Source organism: Oncorhynchus masou, chromosome 6 (assembly GCF_036934945.1).
Source record: "Oncorhynchus masou masou isolate Uvic2021 chromosome 6, UVic_Omas_1.1, whole genome shotgun sequence".
In the NCBI taxonomy this organism is placed as follows: Eukaryota; Metazoa; Chordata; class Actinopteri; order Salmoniformes; family Salmonidae; genus Oncorhynchus; species Oncorhynchus masou.
Window position 1 is genome coordinate 74,867,324 of NC_088217.1, and position 12,577 is coordinate 74,879,900.

The following is a 12,577-nucleotide window of genomic DNA, read 5'->3' on the forward strand; positions in this document are numbered from 1 at the left end:
CAATAGAATAGGATATTATGAGGCATTGATGCATTATTACCTAGGACTGATGTCTGTATTCCTCCTCACCAGCGTAGATTCAAATAAATATCATTAATATAACACTTCACTACAAAACTGCTACTCATGTCACTAATCCAAATATCAATATACACTGACTATACCAAACATGAGGAACATCTTCAGTCCCCCCACCCCCACCCACGCTCAAAATGCTAGCCCATGTTGAGCGTGGAAAACCCAGCAGCATTGCAGTTCTTGACACAAACCGGTGTGCCTGGCACCTACTACCATACCCCATTCAAAGGCACTTATTTTGTCTCGCCCATTCACCGTCTGAATGGCACACATACCCAATCCATGTCTCAATTGTCTCGAGGCTTAAACATCTTTCTCTAACCTGTCTCCTCCCCTTCATCTACACTGACTGAAGTGGATTTAACAAGTGACATCAATAAGGGATCCGAACTTTATACCTGGAATCACCTGTTCAATCTATGTCATGGAGAGAGCAGGTGTCCTTGATGTTTGTACAGTCAGTGTATATTCTACTTCTGCCATGTAACTGGAAGGACTGGTTTTAAAAGTGTGGACACAGAGGTCTGTCAGGTCTGTCAGGACACAGAGGTTAGAGCAGTGTCACCACACTCAACGCTCTAGACCGGGGACCCTGTTTATGTTGTTCTCGCGACCCCACCCCTAATCTAATGGCACAACCTTAGTTTGTTACGTTTCTATTTTTACTTTAACAAAGGTTCATCAATTCATTACATTTGAATCTCTCTTCAAAATGAAAAGAATCCATTAACTACATTTACTAAATAAAATTGTTATCTTTAAATGATCTTTCTTGAAACGTATATACTGTATGTGTGATATCTAATGTACTCCTATGTTTATGGTGTAGTGCATTTGATCGAATGAATTCTACTGTGAAAGTGTGTACTTGGTGTATTCATATCCGCGTATGTGTGTACCTGCGTTTGTACCTGTGTGTGTGTGTGTGTGTGTGTGTGCATTTGCAAGTATGTCAGGGTACAATGGTGATTTTTAACTGTGCATTTAATCCTGCAGGTATGTAACAGAGTTTGTAAACCTAGGCAATGTTTCAGCTCTGCGCACTTTCAGAGTATTGCGAGCTTTGAAAACTATCTCGGTCATCCCAGGTAAGAACCTGTGTCTGCTCTCTCACCCGTCAGCCAAGATGTCTTTTGTTTGTGACGTTTGTCGACCTCCCCCCCCACCCCCCCAACCCCTTGTGTTGTCATTGTGTCTGTCCTGTCCGTTTGTGTGACTTCCCCCTTCCTTCCCTCGCTCCTCCTCCCTCCCCCAAACCTCCCCCTGCTGCCTTCCCTTACAGATATGTGACAGAGTTTGTGGACCTGGGTAATGTCTCGGCCCTCAGAACCTTCAGGGTTCTCCGAGCCCTCAAAACTATATCAGTCATCCCAGGTGAGAGAGCCCAGGTCAGAGGTTAAATGCTTAAATGCTAGCAACAAGGCTATAAGCTAACGGCTAATGGCTAATTCGCTCCATCTGAGATACAGTAACTGCTCATCTCACGTTAGCTTAGCCTAGCATTGTTGCCTCTGTCACGCTGCCTTTCCACAGGCCAGTAAAAGAAGGAATCTGGGCCCACTCCATCGAGATGGAAAAGATTCCATGCTTTTAGACACATGACGTTACTTTCACTTTCTTCCTGTAATTCTCTTTCTTTGTTATCTTGCCCTTTGGGGAAATTAGTTAGAATATTTATTATTTGTTTGCTTTTTTATGCATGAGACATTGCAAAAATTCCAATTTGTGTGGTGAGCATTTGTGTCTAGGGTTCCCCCTCTGTCCTTGTTCTAAGTTGCATGTATGTCTTGTTCACTGTGTATGGTGGTTTTTGAATAGGGTTGTACTAGAGTGATGCTAGGCAATGCCATGACACACACTTTCACAAAGTTGTCATCTCTCGGTTTCATGGACCAACCAATCACATCATTGACCCCCTGATTAGTGGGGGTCGCTAACCTCAACCGACATCAGCCCGATTTAAAATCAAATCGAATCAAATCTAATGTTATTTGTCACATGTGCCAAATACAACAGGTAGACCTTACAGTGAAATGCTTACTTACAAGACCCTAACCAACAATGCAGTTTTAAGAAAAATACCAAATAATTAAAGAGCAGCAGAAAGATAATAATAATGAGGCTATATACAGGGGGTACCGGTACAGAGTCAATGTGCGGGGGCACCGGTTAGTCCAGGTTATTGAGGTAATATACATATGGGCAGAGTTATTAAAGTGACTATGCATAGATAATAACAGAGAGTAGCAGCAGTGTAAAAGAGGGAGGGGGGGGCAATGCAAATATTCTGGGTAGCCATTTGACTAGATGTTTAGGAGTCTTATGTCTTGAGGGTAGAAGCTGTTTAGAAGCCTCTTGGACCTAGACTTGGCACTATGGTACCGCTTGCCGTGCAGTAGCAGAGAAAACAGTCTATGACTAGGGTGGCTGGAGTCTTTGACAATTTTTAGGGCCTTCCTCTGACACCACCTGGTATAGAGGTCCTGGAGAACAGGAAGCTTGGCCCCAGTGATGTACTGGGCCGTGTGCACTACCCTCTGTAGTGCCTTGCAGTCGGAGGCCGAGAAATTGCCGTACCAGGCAGTGATGCAACCCATCAGGATGCTCTTGATGGTGCAGCTGTAGAACCTTTTGAAGATCTGAGAACCCTTGCCAAATCTTTTCAGTGTATTGAGGGGGAATAGGTTTTGTCGTGCCCTCTTCACAACTGTCTTGGTGTGCTTTGACCTTGTTAGTTTGTTGGTGATATGTTTGTGCTCGGCCCTCCTTTTCCTGTAGTCCACAATCAACTCCTTTGTCTTGATCATGTTGAGGGAGAGGTTGTTGTCCTGGCACCACACGGCCAGGTCTCTGACCTCCTCCCTATAGGCTGTCTCGTCATTGTCAGCAATCAGGCCTACCCCTGTTGTGTCATCTGCAAACTTATTGATGGTGTTGGAGTCATGCCTGGCCGTGCAGTCATGAGTGAACAGGGAGTACAGGAGGGGACTGAGCACGCACCCCTGAGGGGCCACCGTGTTGAGGATCAGCATGGCGGATGTGTTGTTACCTACCCTTACCACCTGGGGGCGGCCTGTCAGGAAGTCCAGGATCCAGTTGCAGAGGGAGGTGTTTAGTCCCAGGGTCCTTAGCTTTGAGATGAGCTTCGAGGGCACTATGGTGTTTAACGCTGAGCTGTAGTCAATGAATAGCATTCTCACATAGGTGTTCCTTTTGTCCAGGTGTGAAAGGGCAGTGAGATTGCATCATTTGTGTATCTGTTGGGGTGGTATGCAAATTGGAGTGGGTCTAGGGTTTCTGGGATAATGGTGTTGATGTGAGCCATGACCAGCCTTTCAAAGCACTTCATGGCTACAGACATGAGTGCTGCGGGTTGGTAGTCATTTAGGCAAGTTACCTTAGTGTTCTTGGGCACAGGGACTATGGTGGTCTGCTTGAAACATGCAGTTTTGGATAGGGAGAGTTTGAAAATGACAGTGAAGACACTTGCCAGTTGATCAGCGTATGCTCGGAGTACACGTCCTGGTAATCCGTCTGGCCCTGCGGCCTTGTGATTGTTGACCTGATTAAAGGTCTTACGTCGGCTGCGGAGAGCGTGATCACACAGTCGTCTGGAACAGCTGATGCGCTCATGCATGTTTCAGTGTTACTTGCCTCGAAGCGAGCTTAGAAGTAATTTAGCTTGTCTGGTAGGCTCGTGTCACTGGACAGCTCTCGGCTGGGCTTCCCTTTGTAGTGTGTAATAGTTTGCAAGCCCTGCCACATCCGACGAGTGTCGTAGCCAGAGTATTATGATTAGATCTTAGTCCTGTATTGACACTTTGCTTGTTTGATGGTTTCTTCGGAGGGCATAGCGGGATTTCTTATAAGCTTCCGGGTTAGAGTCCCGCTTCTTGTAAGCGGCAGCTCTACCCTTTAGCTCAGTGCGGATGTTGCCTGTAATACATGGCTTCTGGTTGGGGTATGTACGTACAGTCACTGTGGGTACGACGTCATTGATGCGCTTATTGATGAAGCCAGTGACTGATGTGGTATACTCCTCAATGCCATCGGAAGAATCCCAGAACATATTCCAATCTGTGCTAGAAAAACAGTCCTGTAGCTTAGCATCTGCTTTGCATCACTAAAACCCCAACACACTTGGTCCCTATCAAAATGAATGATCGCAATTTGTCCATTACGTCATTATTACATTGCTGTTCAGATCACTCAGTAATGATATGAATATGTTACGATATCTGTAGTGATCTGAGTCTATTCAGAAAGAGAATTTGATTATCAACAAACAGACTTTCTGTGTAGACAGTTTGCTAGGGGTTAATCTGAGTGTGTTATGAACTGGGTAATCTTAACACCAACAACACCATCTCTGGAGAGATCCATGAAAAGAAATGATCAGTCTATACCTCAACTGGCTCCTGTATGAATGCCATACAGAAACTTGACATATGGATCTCCTATGCTGCTTGCTAGCTATCATTGGGGGCTGAAGCATTCCTATATACCTTAGCATTTCTATACTATATTTCTATACTGTATTATGTATATGTTCTATTAACCAGTTGGAGCTGGTAACCAGGACTGCGTGTCGTCCCTGCCTTGCAGGACTAAAGACCATCGTGGGCGCTCTGATCCAGTCGGTCAAGAAGCTCTCCGACGTCATGATCCTCACCGTTTTCTGTCTCAGCGTCTTCGCCCTGATTGGCCTGCAGCTCTTCATGGGAAACCTGAGGCAGAAGTGTATCCGCAACCTCGTCAATGACACGATCCCCGACAACCACCTGAACAGAACTCTGGGAACTCCAAACATAAATGGAACTGATTTCAATGGCGCTGATTTCAACGTCACTCGCTCCGTAAACTGGACTGAGTACATCAACGATGAGAGTAAGCTAAGTGCTTGTTTTGTCTCCAGGGGCACTGGGGTAATGAGGGTCAAGTTCTCTACCTCAGACAGTATCTGAGTCACACTACTCAGACAGACTTCCTATTCCGTGAAATAAAAGCAGACAGCCCTGCCCACTTTCTGTGAAGCAGCGTGATAAAGAGTGTCAGTGATTGGTGGGGAATTGTGGCAAACCCCCTCCACCCCCCATCCCCTCCTACACCCTGTCTGTGTGTGAGAAAACAGGCACATTATGAGAGAAAGAGAGAGAGAGGAGGCTGTCACTGGCCGCTGGTTGGGCGCGGCAGACGGACAGGCAGGTGGGCACACAGACCAGAACAGCAACATATGACACTGATGTCATGGGGAGAGAGGGGACAAGGTGGAAACAGAGGAGGAGATAAATGAAGAAGAGAGAAAGGGTAGAGGGAAAATGGTCTAAGGATAAAGAGGAAATGGATTTACAAAGATAGAGAGAGAGCGGGGGAGAGAAGATAGAGAAAACAGGGGGAAATGACGATGGAACTGATGCAATGTCATGCAAATAAATCTATTTGAGTGAGAGATGGGAAAGATGGAGAGAGTAATGGAGGATGTGAGTCACAGAGGTCTGGGAAGGAGGTGTAGCAGTTAGCTGGGTGAGAGTTCCAGTAAGCCTCTCCATCTCTCTGCAGCCAGCAGTTTTTAGTATTCAAGGCCAGAAGGTCACAGGGTCAAACTCTCCTGGACATCTCTCTGTCCTCTACCCCTAAGCTGTTGGTACACTGCCAAACAGACAGTATATGTCTCATTGACCTCCAGTCTCAGGGGGTACATTGGTTTGAATAATTGATATCCTTGTATAATTTAATGTTTACTTACTCCTTTCGTCCTTTGTTTTTGTGAATTATTTATTGACAACAATCTATCATTCACCCACAGTAGTGGGTATGAAGTGGTCCTCCTCGGTCCATAGTGTTCCAGTCATGGTCATGATGAGATATTATTGGAGTTATTACCTCTGCACGATATATAAATATACAGTTGAAGTCGGAAGTTTAAATACACCTTAGCCAAATACATTTAAACTCAGTTTTTAACAATTCCTGACACGTAATCCTAGTAAAGATTCCATGTCTTAGGTCAATTAGGATCACCACTTTATTTTAAGAATGTGAAATGTCAGAATAATAGTAGAGGATGATTTATTTAAACTTTTATTTCTTTCATCACATTCCCAGTGGGTCAGAATAATAGTAGAGAGGATGATTTATTTCAGCTTTTATTTATTTTATCACATTCCCAGTGGGTCAGAAGTTTACACTCAATTAGTATTTGAAAGCATTGCCTTGAACTGGTTTAACTTGGGTCAAATGTTTCGGGTGTGTCACGTTCATTGTAATGAGGAGACCAAGGCACCGCGTGGGATGAATACATTCTTCGTTATTTAAACGAAGACCACTAAACAAACGTGCCGCTATAAACACGAGTGCTGACATGCAACTACACAGACAATAACTCACAAAACCAAAATGGAAAATGCCAACCTAAATAGGATCCCCAATCAGCGACAACGATAAACAGCTGCATCTGATTGGTGACCAATTCAGGCCACCATAGACCTACATATACCTAGACATACAAAAAAAACATAGATATACTAAAACCCTAGACAGGACAAAAACACCTAGACAATACAAAAACTAAACCAACCACCCTTGTCACACCCTGACCTAACCAAAATATTAAAGAAAACAAAGGTCAGGGCGTGACAGGGTAGCCTTCCACAAGTTTCCCACAATAATTTGGGTGAATTTTGGCCCATTCCTCCTGACAGAGCTGGTGTAACTGAGTCAGTTTTGTAGGCCTCCTTGCTCGCACACGCTTTTTCAGTTCTGCCCACAAATCGTCGACAGGATTGAGGTCAGGGCTTTGTGATGGCCACTTCAATACATTGACTTTTTTGTCCTTAAGCCATCTTGCCACAACTTTGGAAGTATTCTTGGGGTCATTGTCCATTTGCAACCAAGCTTTAACTTCCTGACTGATGTCTTGAGATGTTGCTTCAATGTATCCACATAATTTGCCTTCCTCATGAGGCCATCTATTTTGTGAAGTGCACCAGTCCCTCCTGCAGCAAAGCACCACCACAACATGATGCTGCCACCCCCGTGCTTCATGGTTGGGATGGTGTTCTTCGGCTTGCAAGCCTCCCCCTTTTTCCTCCAAACATAACAATGGTCATTATGGCCAAACAGTTCTATTTTTGTTTCATCAGACCAGAGGACATTTCTCCAAAAAGTACGATCTTTGTCCCCATGTGCAGTTGCAAACCGTAGTCTGGCTTTTTTTTATGGCAGTTTCGGAGCAGTGGCTTCTTCCTTGCTGAGCGGCCTTTCAGGTTATGTCAATGTAGGACTCGTTTTACTGTGGATATAGATACTTTTGTACCTGTTTCCTCCAGTATCTTCACAAGGTGCTTTGCTGTTGTTCTGGGATTGATTTGCTCTTTTCGCACCGAAGTACGTTCATTCCGAGGAGACAGAACGTGTCTCCTTCCTGAGCGGTGTGACAGCTGCGTGGTCCCATGGTGTTTATACTTGTGTACTATTGTTTGTACAGATGAACGTGGTTCCTTAAGGCATTTGGAAATTTCTCCCAAGGATGATAGGCTAATGATGTCAATTAGCCCATCAGAAGCCTCTAAAGCCATGACATGATTTTCTGGAAATTTCCAAGCTGTTTAAAGGCATAGTCAACTTAGTGGATGTAAACTTCTGACCCACTGGAAGTGTGATACAGTGAATTATAAGTGAAATAATCGATCTTTAAACAATTGTTGGAAAAATTGGTTGAAAAACAAGTTTTAATGACTCCAACCTAAGTGTATGTAAACTTCCGACTTCAACTGTATAAACACACACACACACATTGAGTGTATAAAACATTAAGGATATCTGCTCTTTCCATGTCATAGACTGACCAGGTAAATCCAGGTGAAAGCTAACGCCCTTATTAATGTCACCTCAATCAGTTTAGATGAAGGGGAGGAGACATATTTAAGCCTTGAGACAATTGAGACATAGCTTGTATATGTGTGCTATTCAGAAGGTTAATTAAAAAGACAACATATGTAAGTGCCGTTGAACTTGTCGAGTCTGTGCCCCGACAAACTGAGGCTGTTCTGAGGGCAAAGGGGGTTGCAACTCAACATTAGGAATGTGTCCTTAAGGTTTTGTACATGTTTTGTACACTTTTGTACACTCAGTGTGTGTGTATGTGTGTGTGTATATATATATGTATATATATACACACATACATATACTAAACAAAAATATAAAAGCAACGTGACAATTTCTATGATTTTACTGAATTAGGCCCTTATCTATGGATTCCACATGATTGGGCAGGAGCGCAGCCATGGGAGGGCGTAGGCCCAACCACTTGGGAGCCAGGCCCAACCAATCAGAATTAGTTTTTCCCCACAAAAGGGTTTTATTACGGACAGAAATACTCCTCAGTTTCATCAGCAGTCTGAGAGGCTGGTCTCAGACGATCCCGCAGGTGAAGAAGTTTACACGAGGTCTGCGGTTGAGGCCGGTTGGACATACTGCCAAATTCTCTAAAATGACGTTGAAGGCGGCTTATGGTAGAGAAATTAACATTAAATTCTCTGGCAACAGCGCTGGTAGACATTCCTGTAAGCAGCATGCCAATTGCACACTCCCTCAAAACTTGATACATCTGTGGCGTTGTGTAACACAAGTGCACATTTTAGAGTGGCCTTTTATTGTCCCCAGCACAAGGTGCACCTGTGTAATGATCATGCTGTTTAATCAGCTTCTTGATATGTCACACCTGTCAGGTGGATGGATTATCTTGACAAAGGAGAAATACTCACTAACAGGGATGTAATAAATGTGTGCACACAATTTTATAGAAATAAGGTTTTTGTGCATATGGAACATTTCTGGGATCTTTTGTTTTCAGCTCATGAAACATAAGACCATAGGACATGTTGCGTTTATATATTTGTTCAGTTTATATTAAGGACACCTTCCTAATATTCAGTTGCACCCCCCTTTTTGTCATATATAATGATAATAACAATTATTTTAATCAGGTGATTTTGTTTATTTCACTCAATACAGAGCCACAGCAGATTGTTTGCTTAATTCATTAATCAGAATACTGTACAAGTTTGAAAACCCATTAACATTATTTGCTCAATTTCAAACCTTCTAATCCAGTTTCAAGCCACCCTCCTCTCTTTCCTCCCTGCCTGCCTCCCTCCTCTCTCTCCTCCCTGCCTCCCTCCTCTATCTGCTCCCTCCCTCTCTCTCTCCTCCCTCCTCGCTGCCTCCCTCCTCTCTCTCCTCCCTGCCTCCCTCCTCTCTCTCCTCCCTGCCTCCCTCCTCTCTTTCCTTCCTGTCTGCCTCCCTCCTCTCTTTCCTCCCTGTCTGCCTCCCTCCTCTCTTTCCTCCCTGTCTGCCTCCCAACTCTCTTTCCTCCCTGCCTGCCTCCCTCCTCTCTTTCCTCCCTGCCTTCCTCCCTCCTCTCTCTCCTCCCCGTCTGCCTCCCTCCTCTCTCTCCTCCCTGTCTGCTTCCCTCCTCTCTCTCCTCCCTGCCTGCCTCCCTCCTCTCTTTCCTCCCTGCCTGCCTCCCTCCCCTCTCTCCTCCCTGCCTGCCTCCCTCCTCTCTCTCCTCCCTTCATCCCTCCTCTCTCTCCTCCCTGCCTCCCTCCTCTCTCTCCTCCCTGCCTCCCTCCTCTATCCTCCTCCCTCCTCCTCTCCCTTCCTCTTCCTCCCTGTCTGCCTCCCTCCTCTCTTTCCTCCCTCCCTGCCTCCCTCCTCCCTTTCCTCCCTGCCTCCCTGCCTCCATCCTCTCTCTCCTCCCTGCCTCCATCCTCTCTCTCCTCCCTCCCTCCTCTCTTTCCTCCCTGCCTGCCTCCCTCCTCTCTTTCCTCCATGTCTGCCTCCCTCCTCACTTTCCTCCCTCCCTGCCTTCCTCCCTCCTCCCTGCCTTCCTCCCTCCCTGCCTCCCTCCTCTCTTTCCTCCCTGTCTGCCACCCTCCTCTCTTTCCTCCCTGCCTGCCTGCCTCCTCTCTTTCCTCCCTGCCTGCCTCCCTCCTCTCTTTCCTCCCTGCCTGCCTCCCTCCTCTCTTTCCTCCCTCCCTGCCTCCCTCCTCCCTTTCCTCCCTCCCTGCCTCCCTCCCTCTCTTTCCTCCCTGCCTGCCTCCTCCCCTCCTCTCTTTCCTCCTCCCTGTCTGCCTCCCTCCTCTCCTTTCCTCCCTGCCTGCCTCCTTCCTCTCTTTCCTCCCTGCCTGCCTCCCTCCTCTCCTTCCTCCCTGCCTGCCTCCCTCCTCTCTTTCCTCCCTGCCTGCCTCCCTCCTCTCTTTCCTCCCTGCCTGCCTCCCTCCTCTCTTTCCTCCCTCCCTGCCTCCCTCCTCCCTTTCCTCCCTCCCTGCCTCCCTCCTCTCCCTTTCCTCCCTCCCTGCCTCCCTCCCTCCCTTTCCTCCCTCCCTGCCCCTCCCTCCCTCCCTCCCTTCCTCCCTCCCTGCCTGCCTCCCTCCCCTCCCTCTCCCTCCCTGCCTGCCTCCCTCCTCTCTCTCCTCCCCCCCTGCCTCCCTCCTCTATCTCCTCCCTGCCTCCCTCCTCCCTCCCTTTCCTCCCTCCCTGCCTCCCTCCTCTCTTTCCTCCCTCCCTGCCTCCCTCCTCCCCCTTTCCTCCCTCCCTGCCTCCCCCTCCCTCCCTTTCCTCCCTCCCCTGCCTGCCTCCCCTCTCCTCTCTCTCCTCCCTGCCTGCATCCCTCCTCTCTCTCCTCCCTGCCTCCCTCCTCTATCTCCTCCCCCTCCTGCCTCCCTCCTCCCTTTCCTCCCTGTCTGCCACCCTCCTCCCTTTCCGTCCCCCCCTGCCTGCCTGCCCTCCTCTCTTTCCTCCCTGTCTGCCACCCTCCTCTCTTTCCTCCCTGCCTGCCTGCCCTCCTCTCTTTCCTCCCTGTCTGCCACCCTCCTCTCTTTCTGCCTCCTCCCCTCCCTGCCTGCCCTCCTCTCTTTCCTCCATGTCTGCCCCCTCCTCTCTTTCCTCCCTGTCTGCCACCCTCCTCTCTTTCCTCCCTCCCTGCCTGCCTGCCCTCCTCTCTTTCCTCCATGTCTGCCCCCCTCCTCTCTTTCCTCCCTGTCTGCCACCCTCCTCTCTTTCCTCCCTCCCTGCCTGCCTCCCTCCTCTCTTTCCTCCCTGTCTGCCACCCTCCTCTCTTTCCTCCCTGTCTGCCACCCTCCTCCCTTTCCTCCCTCCCTGCCTGCCTCCCTCCTCTCTTTCCTCCCTGCCTGCCTCCCTCCTCTCTTTTTCCTCCCTGTCTGCCTCCCTCCTCTCCTTCCTCCCTGCCTGCCTCCCTCCTCTCTTTCCTCCCTGCCTGCCTCCCTCCTCTCTTTCCTCCCTGCCTGCCTCCCTCCTCTCTTTCCTCCCTCCCTGCCTGCCTCCTCCCTCCTCCCTTTCCTCCCTCCCTGCCTCCCTCCTCTCTTTCCTCCCTCCCTGCCTCCCTCCTCCCTTTCCTCCCTCCCTGCCTCCCTCCTCCCTTTCCTCCCTCCCTGCCTGCCTCCCTCCCCTCTCTCCTCCCTGCCTGCATCCCTCCTCTCTCTCCTCCCTGCCTCCCTCCTCTATCTCCTCCCTGCCTCCCTCCTCCCTTTCCTCCCTGTCTGCCACCCTCCTCCCTTTCCGTCCCCCCCTGCCTGCCTGCCCTCCTCTCTTTCCTCCCTGTCTGCCACCCTCCTCTCTTTCCTCCCTCCCTGCCTGCCTGCCCTCCTCTCTTTCCTCCATGTCTGCCCCCCTCCTCTCTTTCCTCCCTGTCTGCCACCCTCCTCTCTTTCCTCCCTCCCTGCCTGCCTGCCCTCCTCTCTTTCCTCCCTGTCTGCCACCCTCCTCTCTTTCCTCCCTCCCTGCCTGCCTGCCCTCCTCTCTTTCCTCCATGTCTGCCCCCTCCTCTCTTTCCTCCCTGTCTGCCACCCTCCTCTCTTTCCTCCCTCCCTGCCTGCCTCCCTCCTCTCTTTCCTCCCTGTCTGCCACCCTCCTCTCTTTCCTCCCTCCCTGCCTGCCCCCCTCTCTTTCCTCCCTGCCACCCTCCTCTCTTTCCTCCCTCCCTGCCTGCCACCCTCCTCCCTTTCCTCCCTGTCTGCCACCCTCCTCTCTCTCCTCCCTGTCTGCCACCCTCCTCTCTCTCCTCCCTGTCTGCCACCCTCCTCTCTTTCCTCCCTGTCTGCCACCCTCCTCTCTCTCCTCCCTGTCTGCCACCCTCCTCTCTTTCCTCCCTGTCTGCCACCCTCCTCTCTTTCCTCCCTGTCTGCCACCCTCCTCTCTTTCCTCCCTCCCTGCCTGCCTCCCTCCTCTCTTTCCTCCCTCCCTGCCTGCCTCCCTCCTCTCTTTCCTCCCTCCCTGCCTGCCTCCCTCCTCTCTTTCCTCCCTCCCTGCCTGCCTCCCTCCTCCCTCTTTCCTCCCTCCCTGCCTGCCTCCCTCCTCTCTTTCTTTCCTCCCTCCCTGCCTGCCTCCCTCCTCTCTTTCCTCCCTCCCTGTCTGCCACCCTCCTCTCTTTCCTCCCTCCCTGCCTGCCTCCCTCCTCTCTTTCCTCCCTCCCTGCCTG

The 12,577-nt window shown here is 49.3% G+C and overlaps 1 protein-coding gene across 1 annotated transcript in view; it reads left to right on the plus strand.

Annotated features, from left to right (window-relative positions):
• Nucleotides 1–12,577, plus strand: part of LOC135542623 (sodium channel protein type 2 subunit alpha-like) — a 45,912-nt gene that overhangs the window by 8,912 nt on the left and 24,423 nt on the right. The window contains exons 6-7 of the mRNA XM_064969730.1: nucleotides 1,361–1,452; nucleotides 4,684–4,965. Coding sequence (XP_064825802.1) covers nucleotides 1,361–1,452; nucleotides 4,684–4,965 — 374 coding nt within the window. The remainder of the gene's footprint in view (nucleotides 1–1,360; nucleotides 1,453–4,683; nucleotides 4,966–12,577) is intronic.